Here is a 22,389-nt window from a genome sequence, read left to right as displayed (position 1 = left end):
CCTGGGGTTTCATCGATGTTTCACATCCAAGTTCTGGGAGCTGGGGAGTGACAGGTTTTGGTTCTTGATCCATCCTTATCCACGCTGGCATTTGAAGAGACATCTGGGCTCTGTCTGTCCCTGGTCACCAGCACCTTTCTCCCCCAGGATCCACCCAGATGTCCATCCTGGTCTTTGGACCCAGATCCACTCAAGTGACCCTGTGTTGTCCTCATCCCTGCCTCTGTCTACATGCAGAGGCTCTTTTGTACACTACTATGCCCACGGAAGAGGGCGGGACAGGGGAAACTGGATGCTTTCCTGTGCCACTCGGGGGCCCAAGAAATGTGCTGGGACTCTCAGACTAGAAACACCATGTTGTCATTTCAACTCAGTGGCTGCTGCGTCATCCCGGCCCAGGGAAATTCTTCGGTAGATCAAACCCAGAGCCTGAAGCATGGGTGTCCTCTGCTCTTTATCCCCAATCCTATCTATGGGTCCGCTTATTTAACCCCAAAACTCCCATCTAAGACTGATACATTGGGAGAGGAGGCTACACTCAGGGCCCCTCCTTAGTAACATTTGCCACACTCTCATAACTTTTTCTTTGACTCTTCTTCCTCATCGCAAGGGGGGTGTCATATAAAAAAATCTCATTTGAGGTGGCAAACTCAAAAGTAAAGAATTGGACCTTTTATTGATGAAAAGTAACCATCTGATCCTGAGGGCCAAGGGAGCAGAACGTGTTTGTTGTTGCCTGAATTGGGGGTAGGAGGAGAGACCGGAAGAACAAATGCCAAGGGCAGAAATGCAAAATTCACAATTTCATCCCACCACATACCTCTTGAACCTCTCTCATGTTTAGTTCGGCTGTTTTTGCATCACTTCCAGTTTTCTCTCTTACTTGGATTGCTACAATGTAAGAAAAAAGTCTTCCTGAATTCTGAAACTTGTCTTCCATAACCTTCCTTTCAGCCATTCCTGACACTGCAACCGGAGTGATTTGCTGTCTCAGAAATGCACATCCACTCACATTCTCCTCAAGTGTTCAGCGGCTTCTCATTCGTTGCCTTTGGAAGTCGGGACTGCTGGATCTGTATGCCTTGTCTGCTTTGGTGTCCCCAGCTTAGCCACCGATGGGTGTTAGCACCGTGAATCTGAACGTGGGGCTTGCGTTCTCCCATCACGCCACTACTCAAAGCGGACATCTATTCATCTTCTACATCTCCGCTCACGTGCTAACCCGTCAACGATGTTGGCTGGTTACCTCCTGGGTACGCTAACAGTGCTGATGTCTGCCTGCCTCTCGGGCAGCACATGCACTTTCTTCACTGGACTCTGGGCTTCTTGAGAACTGTGCCTTCTCATCTTTGCACTCGCAGGGCCTCGTGCCTCCATGGGGCTCACAAGATGTTTGACTGAATGAACCACGAACCTGCAGCGGGTGCTCCCAGAGCCCAGGCATCTATAGGTAGCCAAGGCTCCTGCCGTGAGGGGAAGGCATCGTCTGGATATATTAGAGTTCGAGCATTTTCCCATTCCTTTTTTCTTTTCTTATTCTACCCATTTCTTTCCCACTTTGAAAGCACAGCAGTTCGGGTTTTAAACTGCCCTGCATACCTTTGATGGTGTCCCAGGCAGCGCCAGGTGGCTGCACTGCACAACAGTGGATAAAGTGACAAACAAAGGTGAAAATTTACATGTAGCGTCCTCTCTTTTCTAAGGTAGTGAGTGTGTTCAGTTATTCAACACACTCACTATGCCCAAAGCATGTCACTAGATGTTGTTTACAGTATAATTTGGAAAGATTTCCATCAAAGCTAGTGAAAACATTTGTTTTTCAGTTTTTATTTTAATATTCATCCAGAGTTCATGCTTCCCCGTGACTGGGATACACGAAGCACTGCGGGACACTGGGTAACTGGGTACTAATTATTAGTGCTGGACACTTTTAACATTTAACAAGTAGCCGCCAAGAGGCAAGAAGGGGTTCGTATAGACATAAAATGAAATACTCTGAAGCCGTTAAAAGGAAAAAGGTAGATCTAAACATGCCACACACGGCCAGATTTTTGAAATTTTAAAAAAAGCAACTGTAAAACAAAATATACAACAAAATTTATGCACTCCTTGCCTCCCCAAACTAGGTATTTCTGTAAGTGTATATATGTTGCATATAAAGGCATATTAAATGATGAAACAGCCAGGTGTGGTGGTGCACACCTGTAGTTCTAGTTACTTGAGAGGCTGAGGTGGGAGGATCACTTAAGCCCAGAAATTGGAGGTTACAGTGATATCAAAACTGTACTCCAGCCTAGGCAACAGGAGACCTGTCTCTAAGAAAAAAAAAAATGCTAAAAGGACACACATTAATCAGGTTACAGTAATAGTTTCTAGGGATAGAACTGAGGTCAACTTGCTTTAGCCATATTAGAAACACTTACAGGATTGGTGCCTGTAGCTCAGCGGCTAAGGGCACCAGCCACATACACTAGACCTGGGGCGTTCGAGTCCAGGCTGGGCCCACCAAACAATGACAACTACAACCAAAAAAAAGAAAAAAAAAAAATAGCCAGGCATTGTGGCAGGCACCTATAGTCCCAGCTACCTGGGAGGCTGAAGCAAGAGAATCGCTTAAGCCCAAGACTTTGAGGTTGCTGTGAGCTGTGATGCCACAGCACTCTATTCAGGGCGACAGCTTGAGACTGTCTCAAACAAACAAACACAACACAAAAAGAAAGTATATATAAACCACTTATGTAATTTAACTTTTTTTTTTTAAAGACAGAATCTCATTCTGTTGCCCAGGCTACAGTGCTGTGGCGTCTTCATAGCTCACAGCAACCTCAAACTCCTGGGTTCAAGAGAACCTCTTGCCTTAGCTTCCAAGTAGCTGGGACTATAGATACTGTCCAATGCCCAGCTAATTTTTTTTTTTTCTTTTAGTAGAGATGGGATCTTGCTCTTGCTCAGACTATTGAATTCCTGAGCTCAAAAGATCATCCCATCTTGGCCTTCAAGAGTGCTAGGATTATAGGCCTGAGCCGTCATGCTCCACCAACCTTCTTTTTTTTTGGCCGGGGTTGGGTTTGAACCTGCCACCTCTGGCGTATGGGGCCAGCGCCTTACTCCTTTGAGCCACAGGCGCCCCCCACCTTTTTTCTTGTTTAGAAAAAAAAAATAAGGAAATAGGGAAACATTCAAAGGCATAAAACCATTGTCAAACAGAAGACAAACCATTTGGTTTTTCTTCTTAAGTGATAGGTTCCTAAATACTGCAAATTGATAAACTTCTGTATGTGACTTCTTACAAAATATCTGCAGGTCACAATTTGGGCATGACAGAGTGGGAGAGCCAGAGGAGACAGAAGATCTGCATTATACCCCTGGTTCTGCCTCTTACTTGGCCAATACAATGGGAATAACAATGACACTCAGTTGCCGAGATTGTTGTGAAAACTGTTGTGACGTGGTGCAGTTGGCCATGCCACCATAGATTATGGAGTTCTACGTATAATGCTGATTTTTCTTTTCTTTTTTTTTTAAGACAGGGTCTGGGTCACCTAAGCTAGAATGCAGTGGTATGATCATAATTCACTGCAGCCTGGACCTTCTGGGTTTAAGCAATCCTCCTGCCTCAGCCTCCTGAGTAGTTGGGGCTAAAGGTGCATGCCACCCCACTTGGCTCATTTTCTAAATTTTTTGTAGTTTCACTATGTTGCTCAGGCTGGTCTTGAACTCCTGGCGTCAAAGTGATGTTCCCATCTTGGCTTCTCAAAGTGCCAGGATTACAGGCCACAGTGCCCAGCCACCACTGAGATGTAATGCACAGAATATACTCTAAAATAAAGGCTCTGCCCAAGGAGATGAAGATTAATCACTAAATAGAAAAATGTGGGGAGGCGCCTGTGCCTAAGGGTGCCGGCCCCATGTATTGAGGGTGGCTGGTTCAAACCCAGCTCTGGCCGAACTGCAACAAAGAAATAGTCAGGTGTTGTGGCGGATGCCTGTAGTCCCAGCTACTCCCGAGGCAAGAGAATTGTCTAAGCCCAGGAGTTGGAGGTTGCTGCGAGCTGTGTGACGCCATGGCACTCTACTGAGGGGGATAAAGTGAAACTCTGTCCCTACAAAAAAAAAAAAAAGAAAGAAAAAAATGTGAACAAAAGTGGTTTAAAAGTTAGAGTTTATTGGGTAGTTCACAAGTGATTTGCAAATTTTACGGATTATTTGGAGCCAATTTTGAATACTGGTGGCTCCTTTTTTCTTCTTGGAATGTCAAACATGCTTGATTTGTTACCTAAGTAGTACAAGGCATGTCTACTCAAGGGAATTCAAACTAATTTCAATTGTAATGCAAACTAGAAATAAAGGTCAAAATACAAAAATAAAATAGAGCACTCTAAAACTAAATACACAGAGTATGGGAGGGTGGTGTTATCATTTGAGATCATTTCTACCAGAAATAAATTATATATAATTTCTTTTTGTTTTTTGGCTGGGGTCGGTTTTGAACCCACCACCTCTGGTATATTGGGCCAGCACCCTACTCCTTCAGCCACAGGCACTGCCCTTATAATTTCTTTATGAATCAATATGAAGAAAAGAGTCAGGGAAATTAAAGATAATGGAATGGTAACTCTCTGAAATTTCTATAGCAATGCAAACACATTGTACCCCTTGATTGCACTAATGTACACAGCTATGATCTAACAATAAAAAAAATAAAAAAAAATTGCCTGATCTTAAGTGATGCATCCAGTATCAAAATAAATTTAAAGAGATATACATGATACCCTTACACCTCTGGACCTTGACTGTGAAGATAGGCAGGTAAGTCACAGAGAAAGTGGGTGCTACCCCTCTTTTAAAATGGCAACTACACGGAAGTCCAGCGTATTAACAAGGTGAATGGGATCTAACACTTAGTACGAAAAAATGAAGGTATCTTCATAAATAAACATTTGAGACTGGGTATAAAGACAGACCTTATGTAGACCCTACTTCTGTATTTTCAGTTGTACACCATTGAGACAGTCTTGATTCACACTGAGAAACGGTAGCTCTTCATTTTAAGAGAGATGGCCTCCTTATGGCATCTGCACAAAAAAAATTAACCTGGCACTGATGTTTGCTGGACTTCAATGTTTTAAAATGTTATAAACCACATGTTTGAGTTTTTTGGGTTTTAGTAAAAGTTAAAATATATATTTTTTATTCTATTTTATTTTTTCTTGAGACAGAGTCTCACTATGCCACCCTTGGTAGAAGGGTACTCTTGGGCTGAAGCAATTCTCTTGCCTCAGGCTCCCAAGTAGCTGGAACTACAGGCGCCCGCCACAACACCCGGCTATTTTTGTCGTTGTGCAGTTGTCATTGTTGCTTAGCTGGCCCAGGTCAGGTTCGAACCCGCCACCCTCAATGCATGTGGCTGGTGCCATAACCTGTGTGCTGTGGGCACCAAGCCAGTTAAGATGTATTTTAAAATGAAATATAAATTAAGGACCTCAACAGCACACTGTCTGAATACCATCACCTTGAGACATGACTTGACTTGTTGGTGTTTTGGTGGGAAATGTGGCTTTCTGAAACTCTAGGCTCCAGAGTTTCCACTCTTCAAGTTGTCTACTGAGACCTCGTGGCCATTCTTCACAAGCTTTTCTCCTGCACCTGGCCCAAGGTGACATTTTCAACCTTCATTGGAGCCATTTTTCACGCCCTCAGTTACCATTACGTACAGTGACAACTCCTAAATATTTGTTTCCAGCTCTTATTTCTCTCTCAGGCTCCATCTAGGCCCACAGCTCCACATGAATATCCCAGACGATGCAAAACCCAGAACTAGTCCTTGATACTCCTCTCTCTGCCTCCTCACCTCCACCCAAATTAAGCTTCTCTCCTCTTGAATTCACTGCCTCAGTAAATGGGGTTGTTCATCTGATTGTCCAACTCAAGAGATCCAGAGGTCATCGTGCATTCCTCTTTTCATCATTTCTTCTTCTTTTTTTAAGAGACAGGGCCTTGCTATGTAGTGGCTGTTCTCGGGTGAGCTCAAAGCACAGCACAGACTTAAACTCCTGGTTTCAAGCCATCTCCCCCCTTAGCCTCCTGAGTAACCGGGATTACAGTACAAGCCGCTGTACGCAGCTTCCAAACCAGTCAGTAAATCACATTGATTCCACCTCCCAAATACTTCCTGAATACACTCCATCTTCTCCGTCTTCATCACCACTGCCATACTGCAGCCTCTCAACCAGGATTGTGATCTGCCTAACAAAACATATTCTGATTACATTTTTCTTTGCAAAAAGGAATCCCTCAATATCTCTCCTTACCTTCAGAATGAAACCCAAATCTTTCATGACTTCAGAGTCCTTCTTGCTCTCCCTTTCCGTTCTTCTCTATGCCCATCTTCTGTCACACTCTAACATCCTCTGCTCAGCTGTTCTGACCCATTCTAATGTTCTGAATGTCCCAATGCTGTTACCCCTTTGAGCTTTTGCACAAGATACATTCTCTGAAACTCTTTCACCCCATCTTTAACTGGCTAGCTCCTGCACCAAAACTCAGACAGGCCTCTTCTTCTTCCTCTGAAGAAGACTTCCCACACCCTCCTCCTCCTGGGTTGCCCTTTATCACAGAACTTGTGCACTGGGAAGTAACTCAGTGTTGTCCTGCACTAAACTGTGAGTTTCTCTCTCAGACAAGGTTTTGTCAATAGACCAGTGTTTGGTCTATTAACAAAACATTAACCCTGAGACTAATTTCCCAAAGAACTGGCACCTTGTTTTACAAATCTTTTTTTTTTTTTTTGTAGAGACAGAGTCTCACTTTATGGTCCTCGGTAGAGTGCCGTGGCCTCGCACAGCTCACAGCAACCTCCAACTCCTGGGCTTCAGCGATTCTCTTGCCTCAGCCTCCCGAGTAGCTGGGACTACAGGCGCCCGCCACAACACCCGGCTATTTTTTGGTTGCAGTTCAGCCGGGGCCGGGTTTGAACCCGCCACCCTCAGTATATGGGGCCGGCGCCTTACCGACTGAGCCACAGGCGCTGCCCATACAAATCTTTTAAGTTTACCCAATTTAAACTCAATCTTTTGGCAGTTCCTCAAAAAGTTAAACACAGAATTACCATTTACTCCTAGGTATATAACAGAATTACCATTTATTCCTAGGTATATAACGAACAGATTGCAAAGTAGGGGCTCAAAGATTATCGTTATTCACAACAGCCAAATGATGGAAATGACCCAAGTGTCAACAAATGACTAGATAAACATTCCTCAGAAAGGAATGAAATTCTGATACATGTGATGAAATGGATAAATCTTGAAAATATTATGCTAAGCTGGGTGCAGTGGCTCACACCTGTAATCCTAGTGCTTTAGGAGGCCAGGGTGGGTGGATTATTTGAGATTTGGAGTTAGAGCCCAGCCTGAACAAAAGTGAGACCCTGTCTACTAAAAATAGAAAAACTAGCAGGGCGTAGTGGCAGCTGCCTGTGGTCCCAGCTACTTGGGAGCCTGAGGTAAGAGGATCGCTTGAGCCTAGGAGTTTCAGGTTGCTGTGAACTATGACACCACATCACTCTACCAAGGGTGACAGAGTGAGACTGTGCCTCAAAAAAAAAAAAAAAAAAAAAAAGAGAGAGAGCCGAGTATGCTAAGTGAAACAAACTAGACCCCCCAAAGACAAGTCTTATGTGATTTGCCCCATATGAGGTACTTATAATAGGCAAGTCCATGAGGCATTAAGTAGAATAGAGGTGACCAGGGGCGTGGGTGGGAGAAAGGGAAGAGGGAGTTATTATTAGGGGGGGGTACAGAGTTTCTGTTTGGACTGACGAAAAGTTCTGGAAATGCACAGTGGTGACTGATCCAACATTTGAATACACTCAATGCCACTGATTATACACTTAAAAATGATTAAAATGGCAAATTTTACATTTACTTTATCACAAAAAGGGTTGCTTCTTTGGTACATGAGAAAACCTAATTCTGGAGTTTTTTTTTTTTTTTTGAGACAGGGTCTTACTCTTGTCATCTGGGGTTAGAGAGCAGTGGTGTCATCACAGCTCACAGCAACCTCCAAACTCCTGGGCTCAAGCTATCCTCCTGTCTCAGTTTCCCCAGTAGCTGAGACTACAGGTGCACAAAACCATGTCCAGTTTTTTCCTACTTTTTCTAAAGACAAGGTCTTAATCAGGATGGTCTTGAACTCCTGGCCTCAAGCGATCCGCCTGTCTCTTCCTCCCAAAGTGCTAGGATTATAGCCATGAGCCACTATGCCAGGCACCGAGGGCTGCTATTGTATCTCCTACCCCTCGCCCAGCATAATGCAGGTGCTTCTATAATTATTCACTGTCTTTCTAACTGGAAACTATACAAAGTCTGCAAGTTAAAAAAAAATTGTGACCAAAACACACTGCATAAAATGACACCTGCAAAGAAGGTGTGATTTGTAACTTCACGGTCATAGGCACTTTATAAACACCAAAGAAGGGTGAAGGAAGAGGTTCAAGAAGAATGAATATGAAATACTCGGTGAAGACATCAAGGAAGATGAACTACAGGGAAAACTGCACAAGAAATACGAGCGAGACCTCCACTTTCCCACTGGTGTACCAGACTGACAAACCTGGGAACGGAGCAGGTGCAACCATCGAGCCTTTCTTCTTTCTTGGTTCCCTCTCCTCCCAAAGGAACCCCCGGGCTTTTATATGTAGAAATAAAATGTTAAGCCATGAGTATGGTGCCTGTAACCCAGCAGATGTGCCACAAATACTCCCCACTTTTCCATTTCACTATGAAGCTGTGGGGAAAGCATTCCTTCCAGGCACGTCCACTCTCTAACTTTCTAGCCTTGCTTCCTCAGACCACTGTTCTCACTAAGTGAGGTAGAACAATCAAGTCAGTCACATCCACAAGCCACGTAGAAGTGGCTAGGTAACACTGCATATGGTATGATAGTTGTAATACACAGGTAAGAAGGAAAAAATCACGAACGCTTGTGGAAAAAATATCCACGAGACATTGTTCTCTGCTACAGAAATGGCCTGAATTTTACATTTCTTAGGCATCTGTTACCTTTATCAGGCATTACTAGGAGAAGGCAGAGTAACATTTCCACCCTTGGGTATACCCGACATGAAAATAACTGACAAAAGTTGCTCAGAACTCCTTAAAATGGTAAGTTTTCAACGTTAGGTGTCTTATATTAGGTTATAGATCCTGACAAGTTACAGTGTCTTCTGCAAGGCTCTGAAATTCATTAGGGCAACCCCAAATTGTTCAGCTGAAGGAAGCAGCAAGGTGGGACACAGTTGGGGGTTACTTTATGTTTCTGCCTATCCTGATATGCCTCGGGTAAAAACTGAAGGCCGAATATTCCTCTTCTTTTTGCAAGGTCCGCTTTCACAAAATATCCATCCTCTTCTTATCCAGACACACTTCTGGCATGCCCTGGAATGTGTCCTTAATCTAAAGGACAGAGGAGTCCTTACAGAGAGGAGAGAATTGGCTCGAAGTCAACTGGGAGTTTGTGGTCTTGTATTGCTCTCCCTGGGTCACATTTTGGTAAAAATGACTTAAAATGTGTTTTTTCTATCTAGTACACTAAGCAGAAATCACTAGACAGTGTAGTGCAGATCCAGGTTTTGAGTTTTCTGGATGAAATTATTATCTATTTTATTAGGTAATATATTTAAGAAATGCAAAATACTTCTTTTGTTCAGTAACTATGTTTTCATTTGCGTGACATCAAGGTACTGGGTTCCGACAAAGAAAAACTGTCATAAAAAATTCAAGGTCCAATTGAAAAGAAATATTAGAAAAAATATACTTTCTCAATTTAGAGTAAGGTGACTCTTTTGCTTGCTTTAGCATTCTTTTTTTTTTTAGAGACAGAGTCTCACTTTACTGCCCTTGGTAGAGTGGCGTCACACGGCTCACAGCAACCTCCAGCTCTTGGACTTACGTAATTCTCTTGCCTCAGCCTCCCGAGCAGCTGGGACTACAGGCGCCCGCCACAACGCCCGGCTAGACTCTTTTGTTTTCTAAATGATCCTTTTCTAGAAATTTCTAAAATATTCTTTTACAAAAAAATTATCTTTTCAACAAATACTTATTCCTACTAACGCTATACCATGGCGGCCTACTTGAGAAATTTAAAAAAACTGTTGATCTCAACTACTTCTTACCTGAAAAGTTTTTATTTAAAAAGATTTTAGATAAATTACCTCATAAATGATAATGGAACAATGGTATACACGTACATTTGGGGTGCAAAATCCAATGAAGACAGTTTCTTGACTTCAAGTACAGAGTTTCAGGATGTTAAAAGCATTTGATATCAAATAAATAAGCAACAAACCACTGCTAACCAACAAAACTTTCCCCTAGCCTGCTTCTCATTTCAGTACTGACAGAAATCAGGACCCCGGGGAAAGCCGCTAAAGTGGACACTTCAGAGTTAAATAAAAACATGAAAGACTGTAGCACACGTTAATGAGTAAATTTAATTTCAACAGGGCAAAGAAATTAACTTTAAACGAGGGTAGTGGCAGCAGCTAAATTTTGAGTGTCCCTTTTCATTCCACCTGAAAAAAAAAGTGTGAAGTTTTTCCTCTAACTGCTTTCCAACGGTTCAATGACAGCAAAATATCCAGTGCATGACGGTGCTGGAGGCCTTCTATAGGGACAAGGACGGATGCAACTTCGTGCATATTTTTTAATCTGCAGAAAGAAAGGGGCAGAAAAGGAGAAGGGGGAACAGAGAAAGAAAAGTGGGAAAGAGAGGCAGGGGAGAGGCAGAGAGAGGGAGAGAGAAAGAGAGAAACAAAAACTAATTTTCCAGGCAGGGAAATACTTATAAAACCTTTTATGTCAAAGTTAGGATTTCACAACATAACATACTAATGCAAAATCCAGGAGCACCTGTAAGATTTAAGTAAATGCTGCCATCACTTAAATGCTTTTAAGTATCTGTAAAAGACTGGAAAGAAAAAAAGATAAAGTACATTCTCCAGAGAACGACAAATATATTTCAAAATAAAAACTGTATTTTTGTCTTTTTTTTTTCTTCAGTTTTTGTTTTTGTACAAGGATTCATAGTTCTCACAGAGTAACTTATACACAATGGGATCGATCTTTGCTCTCCTCCGTGTCGCTCGCTGCAAGTCCACATGTTCAGGCTATAGTCCCCACCACCGTTTCGGACAAATATATTACCATAGTTTGATCTAAATATAGATACATTATATAATAATCTGTCTCTGGGAAAAATCGAACTTTAAAATGCAAATGTTTATTTATATAATACAGAAATGGAAAAACTACAGTAGGCACACGATCTAATTATGACTTGCAGATGATGACTTCTAGATACTCTCCTACTGTAAACGATATTTAAAATAGTCTTAAGAAGATTCTATTTATATGTGCACTTGTGTCCACCTTATCCCATATACTGTACAGGTCTATTGACAATCTGGGAGTTTAAAGGTGCAGCCCTCAAGAAATTGTTAAGTCACTAAAAAAGGAAACAATTAGGCTCTATTGGACAAGGAAAACACTCACAAAATTTCCAATTTTAAATTTCATATCAGTAGGAAAATATTAAAAATAATTTTTTATATATACATATGGGTATATGTATATATTAAATTACACATAATGTCTCACATTATCAATATAATTCATGTGGAGACATTCTGGTGAGTTATTTTCCCATTAAATGACCACTATGTCAAAATTTAAAAATATTTTATTACATCATTAAAATAGTTCACTTACCATTTCAACAGCTTATACTGCTTTTAAAATTTTTTTTTAACTCTTCATAACTAAATTCCCTGATCCTTAATGTTAAATCCCCTATTTAAGTTAAAACCTGGTGCTCTTTGTTACTCAGAAACTGGTGTTATCGATAAAATCACATCTACTTCAAAAATTCCATCAACCAAATAAATTTTATTACCTGATTTATCAGAGAAATAGCTCTGAGCATGTGTATCTAAATTATTCTCCCTATAATAAATAGGTGAGGAATATCCTAAAATAGATGGAGGTAACTTACAGGATGTTATAGCCCATATAATACATAATGATTACGTGTCTGTTATAAACTTTTTCAGAGACACCTGAAAACTCACTTTAGAAACTAACTTTAGAAACAAATCATTTATTTGTCACTCTCATATAAATTAATATGTATGTATTTACATACATACACATACATGTAAAACAAAATTGTCTAGTGTTGAGTAGCTGTTTGAGTGAAAAAAATGGCTACAAATTGATTCATTAGCTCAATTTCGTACTTAACAATTCAATCGTTTTGGGATACAAACAAAAAGTCGGTGCATTTATAGACTCCATAGAGTCAGATACTCAAGCATACACTTTTAAAAAGACCCTCCTCAACATCACAGGCATTGTACAGCAAGAATTATGTACTCTGATGCAATTCCTACTCCATAAGCAGACTAGATAGCACTTGGCTTACTTTTAAAATAGCTTTGTGAAAGAAATATATAAAGAAATGCATGTTTGCTAAAAGTCTTTTAAAATTACATCAAAACAACATTAAAACCTGTTCACTGAGAAGAGCCTATTGAATTTAATTCCTGTGTTGAAATGCCTAGTTAACAGTTCAGAATATTGCCTTGTAAGGTTTAAATAAAGATGTGAATGATGTGAAGACCCAGACAGAAGACACAGCTCCATCTCCGTCTGCCACCATCACAATTCAGACACAGTCCTCTGATCAGCTGTTTGATGTAAATGGATCCTCTTTAAAATAGTTATACACCTTAAAATTATCTATAATAAACAGTTCCCCAATAACCGTTATTATTCATAAATCGAAATGCGTTGGTCATTCAGAAAAAATTTCTTGCAAAATATATAAATAAATGTAACTGCATATTCTGTAAATATACTTAACATTGCTAGACCAGACCATCAACGACGGGCTGCTGTATTTCAGTACTGTGTCAAATTTATTAGAAATTCAAAAAGAAAAATTTCTGAGGGACTCAGCTGCCTTCATTAGTTGGCTTTAAAATGTGTAATAAAATGGGAGACAATATCTTCTCATAAATACATGTAATCAATATGGAAAAGTAAACTATACAACAGATAAGATTAGAGAACACCAGAGTGTACCAGAATAGTCACCAGAGTGAAATATCTTCCAGCACAAAAAAAGGGAAGAACTCTATACACCCAGTTATAGTCTATTTCATTTAAAGATGTGGCTCTTTCTCACTCCTGGCAAGAATTAATTGGTAACGGCACTGCTTTTCAGCAGTGCAAAAATATCCTGAGAAATTATTCAGATTACAACAAAAGACAGGGCTTCCATCACTAAGTTTTTGCACAAAACACAGCTCTAGATCGTAAATAAATTAATTTAAAAAGCAGGTAATCTTCACTGTGTTGAACACAAAAAGGGGATGTGACCCAGACATTGTTAATTCTCCCATTGGCTAATATCGGAAAAAAAGATTGCATTAAGTGTCTATTTATAACTTTCTAGTTAACTATGGCCAATAATATACATGGAGGTAATTTGTAGTTCAAGTTTTTCATCTCTTTTTATTCCCAACTAGCTACAAGCTGAATTCTAAAATTTACACTGAAATATACAATTCCGATTTTCAAAAGATTCTCCTCCCGGAGGAGTTATATTCAAATTTTTTGTGCAATCTTGATGCAGAGCCCAAACAGTCCTATGAAGAGAGATAAGTGTATCTTTGAATCAATTGGCACTGAAATTTTACTTTCCTTAGCTGCATTCTAGTAGCTTGGCCAAGTTATCTCGTAATTCTGAAAGTTCAAATATTTTTCCATCCAGAATTTCTAAGAGTGTCTTCAGGTTATTGCGAAAAGCTTCTTGTTCATTCTGACTTTTCTCCAGACGTTGCTCTAAGTCAGACAGCTGTCCCTCCAGGTCTTTGTTCCGAATTTCTACTTCCTTCAGAAACAAAAGCGTTACATATATGTGTATATATATGTCAATTTATCACTTAGAAACAACACAACTTCCTGTCATTATCAATCTTTCAGTAGTCAATGCAGTTTGACAATCAGGATGAGCTCTGCAATCTTAACACAATTTAAGGTTATGTTAAAATTTGGCCAACTCAGACAGAGATCCATGTGATTTAATGACTATCTTGTTTTTTTCTTTTTTTTGGCCGGGGCTGGGTTTGAACCCGCCACCTGAGGCATATGGGACCGGCGCCCTACTCCTTGAGCCACAGGTGCCACCCTTAATGACTATCTTGTTGATGAATCTAACCACGTAACAAAAATCTACTGACCTTGTGCTAAGTAACACTCTAGGTACTTCAAATACTGACATAGGACTGAGACCCATTATATGGATCATTTATATCTCGTCTTTATTGCTGTCTAATACTTTTCCTGTGGAATAACCACTAGCAACCTCAGGTGAAAGCAGGCAAAGAAAAAGAGAACTTAACTTTTTCTTCTTACTAGTAACTCTGGAGAAAGATTTAGCAAAGAAAGCAACAAGATTTTAGGATTCTTTGAATATTATTACTGTTTTTTGCTTTGCCTCACTATTAAATGAATGCATGTGTAGAGAATATAGCTCAATTGCTAAAACTGTAGTGAAGATATATAAAAACTGTACATATTAGAGAAGTATAACACTTCCAATATGCTGCAAACAAAAGAGAGAAAAAAAATGCTAAAAGTGAATCAAATGTTCATGTCAGGAAAAAAATGTTTAATAAATTTTTTGATACAAAATAAACTCAGACTAAGAAAAATGGCAGAAAGCCAACCATTATACTTTAAATAAGCTAGTCAGGTAAACAATGAATTGAAAGTTATATATCCTTCTTGGAAAGCTCACTTTTACATTGGAAAGAAATTAAGTGACTGACACAAACTACATTCAAATACATAAATTATATGGGACAATGAAAACATTTTGGTGTTAGTTATACAACATGAATCAAACTCAGAAAATAAGATGTTTCAAATTCTCAAAAGAAATTCTATTAAGTCTAAAGGACAGTGGAATTTAAAAAAAATTAATATTATTATCATTATTTTTTGAGACAGAGTCTCACTATGTCTCCCTAAGTAGAGTGCTGTGGCGTCACAGCTCACAGCAACCTCCAACTCTTGGGCTCTAGCGATTCTCTTGCCTCAGCCTCTCAAGTAGCTGGGACTACAGGTGCCTGCCCCAATGCCTGGCAATTTTTTGGTGGTAGTTGTCATTGTTGTTTGGCAGGCCGTGAACTTTAGTGTATGTGGCTGGCGCCCTAGCCGCTGAGCTACAAGCACCAAGCCTTAATTATATTATTGAAAGACAATCTGGTAAATGTTAAATGAAAATAACAGAATATAATAAACAGGTTACTGAAACAGGGCAAAAAATATATATGCACAAGGACAAACACTAGGAATGAATGTACAAATAGGAAATAAAAAATAGTTCTGGTATTCAAATAGACTTTTCTCCCCAAAATTAATTGTTCTCACAATATCCATAAAAATTAGACTTCCAAGGGAAAAAATATTGGAAAATTGGCTTGAATACATTTAAGAAAGTAATAATTCCTCATTTACAGCGACAGATGAGTAAGAGCGAGGCTCAAACAAGGATGCTGCAGATGAGTTGCAACAGCCTGAGAAAATGTAAGACAGGAATCTAATAGCTATCATAATTTGTAAAGGAAGAATTTAAGGAATCCCAATCAAATCTCAAAGTATTTACTGTCAGATGTTTTTTTTTTTTTTTTTGTAGAGACAGAGTCTCACTTTATGGCCCTCGGGTAGAGTGCCATGGCCTCACACAGCTCACAGCAACCTCCAACTCCTAGGCTTAGGCAATTCTCCTGCCTCAGCCTCCCGAGTAGCTGGGACTACAGGCGCCCACCACAACACCCGGCTATTTTTTGGTTGCAGTTTGGCCGGGGCCGGGTTTGAACCTGCCACCCTCGGTATATGGGGCCGGCGCCTTACTGACTGAGCCACAGGCGCCGCCCATTACTGTCAGATGTTAACCAGGTGTTTCTAGTCTCCTTCCTTTGAGTAATCTGCAGGGTGAAGATTAGTAAACTGAGAACAGAATCTCAAACTAATAAAATATTTATAAATTCAGAAGCTAAATAAATACAGGGAGGCTGCAAACTATCAGGGAAGAAACAGATCCTGAGATCAAATGGAAAAATTCCACGCAAGATTGCACAGCATGCTCTCCTGCCTGCTTGAACAATAAGCGTCAGGATAGAATGTTTCCAACTATAAAAATAGCCCAAATGTCATTCACTTGCAAACACTCACTTCACAAGGCACCACCCAGTTTGCCCTCTAGAGCCTTTCTAAAAATGAAAGGCTCCCTTGTTTCCCTGCCAATCAATGGAACACCCAAACATTTTCTTTCTTTTTTTTTTTTTTTAGAGACAGAATCTCACTTTCTTGCCCTCTGTAGAGTGCTATTGTGTCACAGCTCACAGCAACCTCCAACTCCTGGGCTCCGGCGATTCTCTTGCCTCAGCCTCCCGAGTAGCTGGGACTGTAGGTGCCTGCCACAACGCCTGGCTATTTTTTTGTTGTTGCAGTTTGGCTAGGGCCGGGTTCAAACCCACCACCCTCTGTATATGGGGCCGGCGCCCTACTCACCCCACACCCAAACATTTTCAATGGAAGCAAGCAAAACACAAAATTCCCTCAGCTAATAAAAGTATGCTGTTCTCTCCAGAATGAATTTCCTACTCTAAGCCATCTGTTTGTAGGAATTTTACTAGCTAGATAACAAAAGGGATCTGATACAATGCTGATGGTGCTAGTCTATTTTTAGGCAGAGAGAATATGTTCCTAGAGCAAGAATAGATAACCCAGAGCAGAGGGGCCAAAAAGATGAACTGAAGTCACGGTTGGTGGCACTTTGCAGTTGTCTTACCTTTTGTCCGTATTTCCAACCCTCTCCTTTTTGTCTTTCATTCTCCCAACAAACTAATTCATCTGCTTATTATCATCTTGTCCTACTATTTCCTTCTTTTCCTTTACAGAAGTAAGGTATACACCAGGGGACCAGAGAGAGGCATGGTTCAGTGTTGACAAAAAATATTGCAGGCTGGGGGCGGCGCCTGTGGCTCAACAGAGTAGGGCCCCATATGCTGGAGGTGGTGGGTTCAAACCCAGCCCCAGCCAAAAACTGTAAAAAAAAAAAAAAAATACTGCAGGCTGGAACTGCTAACCTCCTTTTTAGTACTTTAAAAGGCAAAACCTCAAAAGTATAAAATTCTACTGGGCAGAACACCATCCTTGGTATTTGTTTTAGAACACCAGAGCAATGGTTCTCAACCTTCCTAATGCAGCAATTTATGTTCATTGTTTAAAAGGGGTCGTGACCCACAGGTTAAGAACCGCTGCAGAGTGATTAAAGAAAAATTAAACAATTATAACCACTACTGATGGTACCAGATCAGCTTAATTTCCTATAAATTAAGCCTGAAAAAAATAATTATCTTTACTGACATCTGATTCACATCGGAGGCTCTTATTAGTAACATATATTATTGCCCTATTAACTGTTAACCTTTATATGTGATAGGAAATAGAAATCAAGACAGTAATTAACAATTCAACAGAAAACAGATAAAAGGTACGTACATTTTGTAGAACTTATTCAACAATTAGTTACTAAGCATCTTTAAGTACTAGGTACTGGGAATAAAGCAGTAAATACAACACAAAGGGTGGCTGCTTCATAGAGCACACACTCTAAAAGGAAGACACTGGAAATAAGGAGGGAATAAGCAGAATGGATCTCTGGGTAGCTGAGGTAATGATGACTGCGTACACGTAATCTACCAACCAGACCTATATAGTTGTATTTACCAAAACTACATAAACAAATAACTAAAATAAAACCATGCAAATTCCATGACATCAATGTAACCATAAGATTGAGAACAATACAAACATCAAATTACCAGTAATTAGAAAGTATAAGCACCAACTTCCAGCAGAGGTATTTCTCAAGCTCTCACTCTAACCCTTTGCAGAGGGAAGGGACAGTTGTAGGGGCGAGGCACACAAGAGTGAAGAGCATGAACGGCCGAGGACTGAACTATGGTAAGCCTAAGAAAGAGGAAGACCACCACTGTTCTCAGTGTTTTCAGGGCCAAAACACTGAAAGAACTGTGGGAGAGGAACAGAGCAGAACATAGGAAAGGAAACAGTGTACCTGATAACACTGGAGGAGGTGGTCTGAAAAAGGCAAAAGAGGCTGCTGAAGAGAGGAGGTTAAGAGGAACAGAAAGAGCTCTTTTAGAAGAATATGGTAAAGGGAAAAAGGAGCAAGACAGGGACATTTAAGATCTTGTATGACAAAAGAAAGTTAAAATATCGAAGGACAATCTCTTCTCATTGTCTTTGCAAAAGAGTTTTAGAAGTATGTATGCATTTCTTTATGACTGACTGAGACTTTATTGTCCAGGTTGGACTGAAGAGGTGACATCCCTGCAACCTTGAATTCTTAGGCTCAGAAAATCATCCGGCCTCAGCTGGGACTCATCGGAGCAGCTGGGACTACATATCCAGATAAATGTGTTTTTGGACTATGAATTCAGAAACCATCCTAAATCACTATTCTACCCACAAAATGCAAAGGTATAAGCAAACTTCATTTACCCAAACTATTAGAAGAAAGAAATAGAAATACTCAAAATTTTCAGTAGATTTTCAAAATCCTCCCAAACCAACTATGAAGAAGAAAAGTCTAGAAGAACACTATACTCTAAATTAAATGTTCTCAAACAAGCATTCCAAAAGCGCTTGAATTAGGTATTTAAAAACTATGAATAAAAATGGGCAACCCCCCAAAATAAAGAGGAAAGTTGATCAAACCCAAGAGAGAGAAGAAAAAAGGGCAAAATTATGTCACAAATGAAGACTGAGTTATAAAGCCTCCACAGAAAGACAGATTTGAATAAAAACTATTTTTTGAGACAGAGTCTCACTATGTCACCCTCAGTAGAGTGCTGTGATGTCACAGCTCACAGCAACCTCAAACTCTTGGGCTTAAGTGATTTTCTTACCTCAGCCTCCCAAGTAGTGGGACTATAGGCACCCGCCACAACTCCTGGCTATTTTTTTTATTGTTGCAATTGTCATTGTTATTTAGCTGGCTCGGGCTGGGTTTGAACCCACCAGCTTGGGTATATGTGGCCAGTGCCCTACCCACTGAGCTACGGGTGCCACCATAAAAATTATTTTAATTCAATTCTAACTTATTATTTAAAAAAATTCTGGAGAAATAGCCGGGCGTTGTGGCAGGCGCCTGTAGTCCCAACTACTCGGGAGGCTGAGGCAAGAGAATCGCTTAAGCCCAGGAGTTGGAGGTTGCTGTGAGCTATGTGAGGCCACAGCACTCTACCGAGGGCCATAAAGTGAGACTCTCTCTCTACAAAAAAAAAAAAAAAAATCCTGGAGAATAAAATTGACATACAGTGGGAAAAATGGTTAGAGTTCTGGTTGAAACAGAAGACAAGAAAATACAATCCACTGTGCTAGCCTAGAATCAGAATTTTCAAAAGCTATGAACAAACTAAAAACAAGGCAATAATGGAGTACCATGGCTTGGCGCCTGTGGCTCAAGCGGCTAAGGCACCAGCCACATACACCTGAGCTGGTGAGTTTGAATCCAGCCCGGGCCTGCTGAACAACAAAGATGGCTGCAACCAAAAAAATAGCCAGGCGCTGTGGTGGGTGCCTGTAGTCCCAGCTACTTGGGAAGTGGAGGAAGGAGAATTGCTTGAGCGTGGGAGTTGGAGGTTGCTGTGAGCTGTGATGCTAGGGCACTCTACCCAGGGCGACAGCTTGAGGCTCTGTCTCAAAAAAAAAAAAAAAAAAAAATAAAATAAAAAAAGGAGTGTCACAATCAAGTAATCCAATGGAAAAAAATTATGAACCAGGGATTTTATATCTTGCCAGAGTCATCCAAGTACTAAATCTACTAGGAAAAAAAAAAAGCTTAAACATTCAAGAACTTAGAAAACATCCATTCATGAGCTCTACTGAAACCTCCTGAAGGAGGATAAGCTTCATGCAACCAAGAGATTGCTGCGGAAACTTCAGAAAAAGGACTGGCACATTTTGCATGTGCCCCTCCAAAATACAGGTGCTGCAACTTAGTGGCTAATGTGACTAAGTTTCATTGCAGGCGGGACTGTAAGAAATGATTACATCTGAGGGCTCCCCCCCCCCTTGTGAATACTTGCCTTTCCACCATGTGAGCACACATCCCCTCCCCTCTGAGGATGCAGTAACAAGGGGCCATTTTCGAAGCAAAGAGCGGCTCTCACCAGACACCAAACCTGTCTGTGTTTGGACCTTGGCCTTCCCAGTCCCCAGAATAAATTTCTGTCCTTTATAAATTACTTTCTCTGTAGTATTCTGCTATAGTGGCACAAAAGACTAAGACAGTGGGAGTTAATATATTTCATGTTCATCAAAGCAAAGGTAGATGATGGTTAAAAAGTAATATAATGTTAAATATTCTGACAACGGAGAAATAATACAACTAAAAAATAGGAAGAGAAATGAAAGGAAAGAAGAAAAGTAGAATAGGTTTGTTGTTATTGAATGTGTAATAGTTCACAGTCAAAAGATGCCATTAATAACTAAAAAACCAGGCTTGGTGCCTGTAGCTCAAGCGGCTAAGGCGTCAGCCACATACACAGGAGCTGGTGGGTTCGAATCCAGCCCGGGCCCGCCAAACAACAATGACGGCTGCAACCAAAAAATAGTCGGGCATTGTGGCAGGTGCCTGTAGTCCCAGCTACTTGAGAGGCAGAGGCAAGAGAAACACTTAAGCCCAGGAGTTGGAGGTTGCTGTGAGCTGTGATGCCACAGCCCTCTACCCAGGCAACAGCTTGAGGCTCTGTTTCAAAAACAAAACAAAACAAAACAAAAAAACTAACAAACCAGATAGAAGTTTAAATAACAATACAGGTACCTGTGAGCATTTTAAAAAGGTGTAAGTTGAAAGGTAAACCACTACAACAGAGTTAAAAACCACCTTATGTATTAAAAGATAGAAGATAGAATACATCCTATAGCTAAAGAAAAAAAATGATTAATATATAGAAATTATAACATAAATAAAAGTATTTTCAGCTGCTTGACAAAGCACTATCCAACTATGTACAAGACACACAGAGCATTTATACAAATTGATCAGATATTAGGTCATCAAAGAAACAGCAGACATTATGCAAGTAGAAATTACAAAAAAATTACACAAATAAAATCTTGTGATCACAAATGCAATACAACTGGAAATTAAAGACAGATCACAAATATAAAAAGACCCTTCCGGGCGGCTGTGGCTCAGTCGGTAAGGCGCCGGCCCCATATACCGAGGGTGGCGGTTCAAACTCGACCCCGGCTGAACTGCAACCAAAAAATAGCTGGGCGTTGTGGCAGGCGCCTGTAGTCCCAGCTACTCGGGAGGCTGAGGCAAGAGAATCGCTTAAGCCCAGGAGTTGGAGGTTGCTGTGAGCTGTGTGATGCCATGGCACTCTACCGAGGGCCACAAAGTGAGACTCTGTCTCTACAAAAAAAGGAAAAAAAAAAAAAAGACCCTTCCACCAGGAAATTAAGAAACCTTTTAAACATCTTTTATGTGAAAAGGAAAACCAAAATGACAGAATTTCAATAAATGATAATGAAAATATTAAATATCATGTATTATAATTAATGGGATTCTTTGAAATAAATGATGGAAGAGGCCGGGTGTGGTGGCTCACGCCCATAATCCTAGCACTCTGGGAGGCTGAGGAGGGTAGACTGCTTGAGTTCAGGAGCTTGAGACCAGCCTGAGCCAGAGCGAGATCCTGCCTCTTAAAAAAAAAAAAAAAAATGCCCGGGCGTTGTGGCAGGTGCCTGTAGTCCCAGTTACTTGGGAGGCTGAGGCAGGAGAATTACTCGAGCCCAAGAATGTGAGGTTGCCGTGAGCTGTGATGTCACAGCACTCTACCAAGGGTGACAAAGTGAAACTCTGTCTCAAGAAAAAAAAAAAGTTCATCGTAAAGAAATAATCAGAAAGGCAAAGATTTCTGTAAAAAAATTCATTATGACATTATTTATTTGTAAGATAACACTGGAAACATAAACTGCCACCCTGTACAAATACTGGAAGACACTATGACACTACTACATGGTCACTGGGCTTAACACATAAAGTTCAGTTAGAAAACCAAAAACTGTGTCTCTGTATGTCTCATGTTAACAAAATACCATCCAAACAAACACAGAGGCAAAGAAATGCCAAATGCTTTGCCTGAGAATAATGGAGAATAATGGGATTATGACTGATTTTTTAAAAATGAACGTGTGTTACATTGATATGTAAAAATGCCCA

The 22,389-nt window shown here is 40.4% G+C and overlaps 1 protein-coding gene across 3 annotated transcripts in view; it reads right to left on the bottom strand.

The window, feature by feature from the left end:
- Positions 1-10,839: 10,839 nt before the first annotated feature.
- Positions 10,840-22,389, bottom strand: part of HOMER1 (homer scaffold protein 1) — a 154,485-nt gene continuing 142,935 nt past the window's right edge. For all 3 annotated transcript variants that reach the window (XM_053587700.1, XM_053587706.1, XM_053587704.1), the window contains exon 9: positions 10,840-13,953. In XM_053587700.1, coding sequence (XP_053443675.1) covers positions 13,765-13,953 — 189 coding nt within the window. In that variant the 3' untranslated portion in view covers positions 10,840-13,764. The remainder of the gene's footprint in view (positions 13,954-22,389) is intronic.

This window comes from Nycticebus coucang, chromosome 1 (genome assembly GCF_027406575.1).
Source record: "Nycticebus coucang isolate mNycCou1 chromosome 1, mNycCou1.pri, whole genome shotgun sequence".
Classification (NCBI taxonomy): domain Eukaryota; kingdom Metazoa; phylum Chordata; class Mammalia; order Primates; family Lorisidae; genus Nycticebus; species Nycticebus coucang.
Note: the sequence above shows the minus strand (reverse complement) of the source record. Positions and strands in the feature narration are given on the sequence as shown.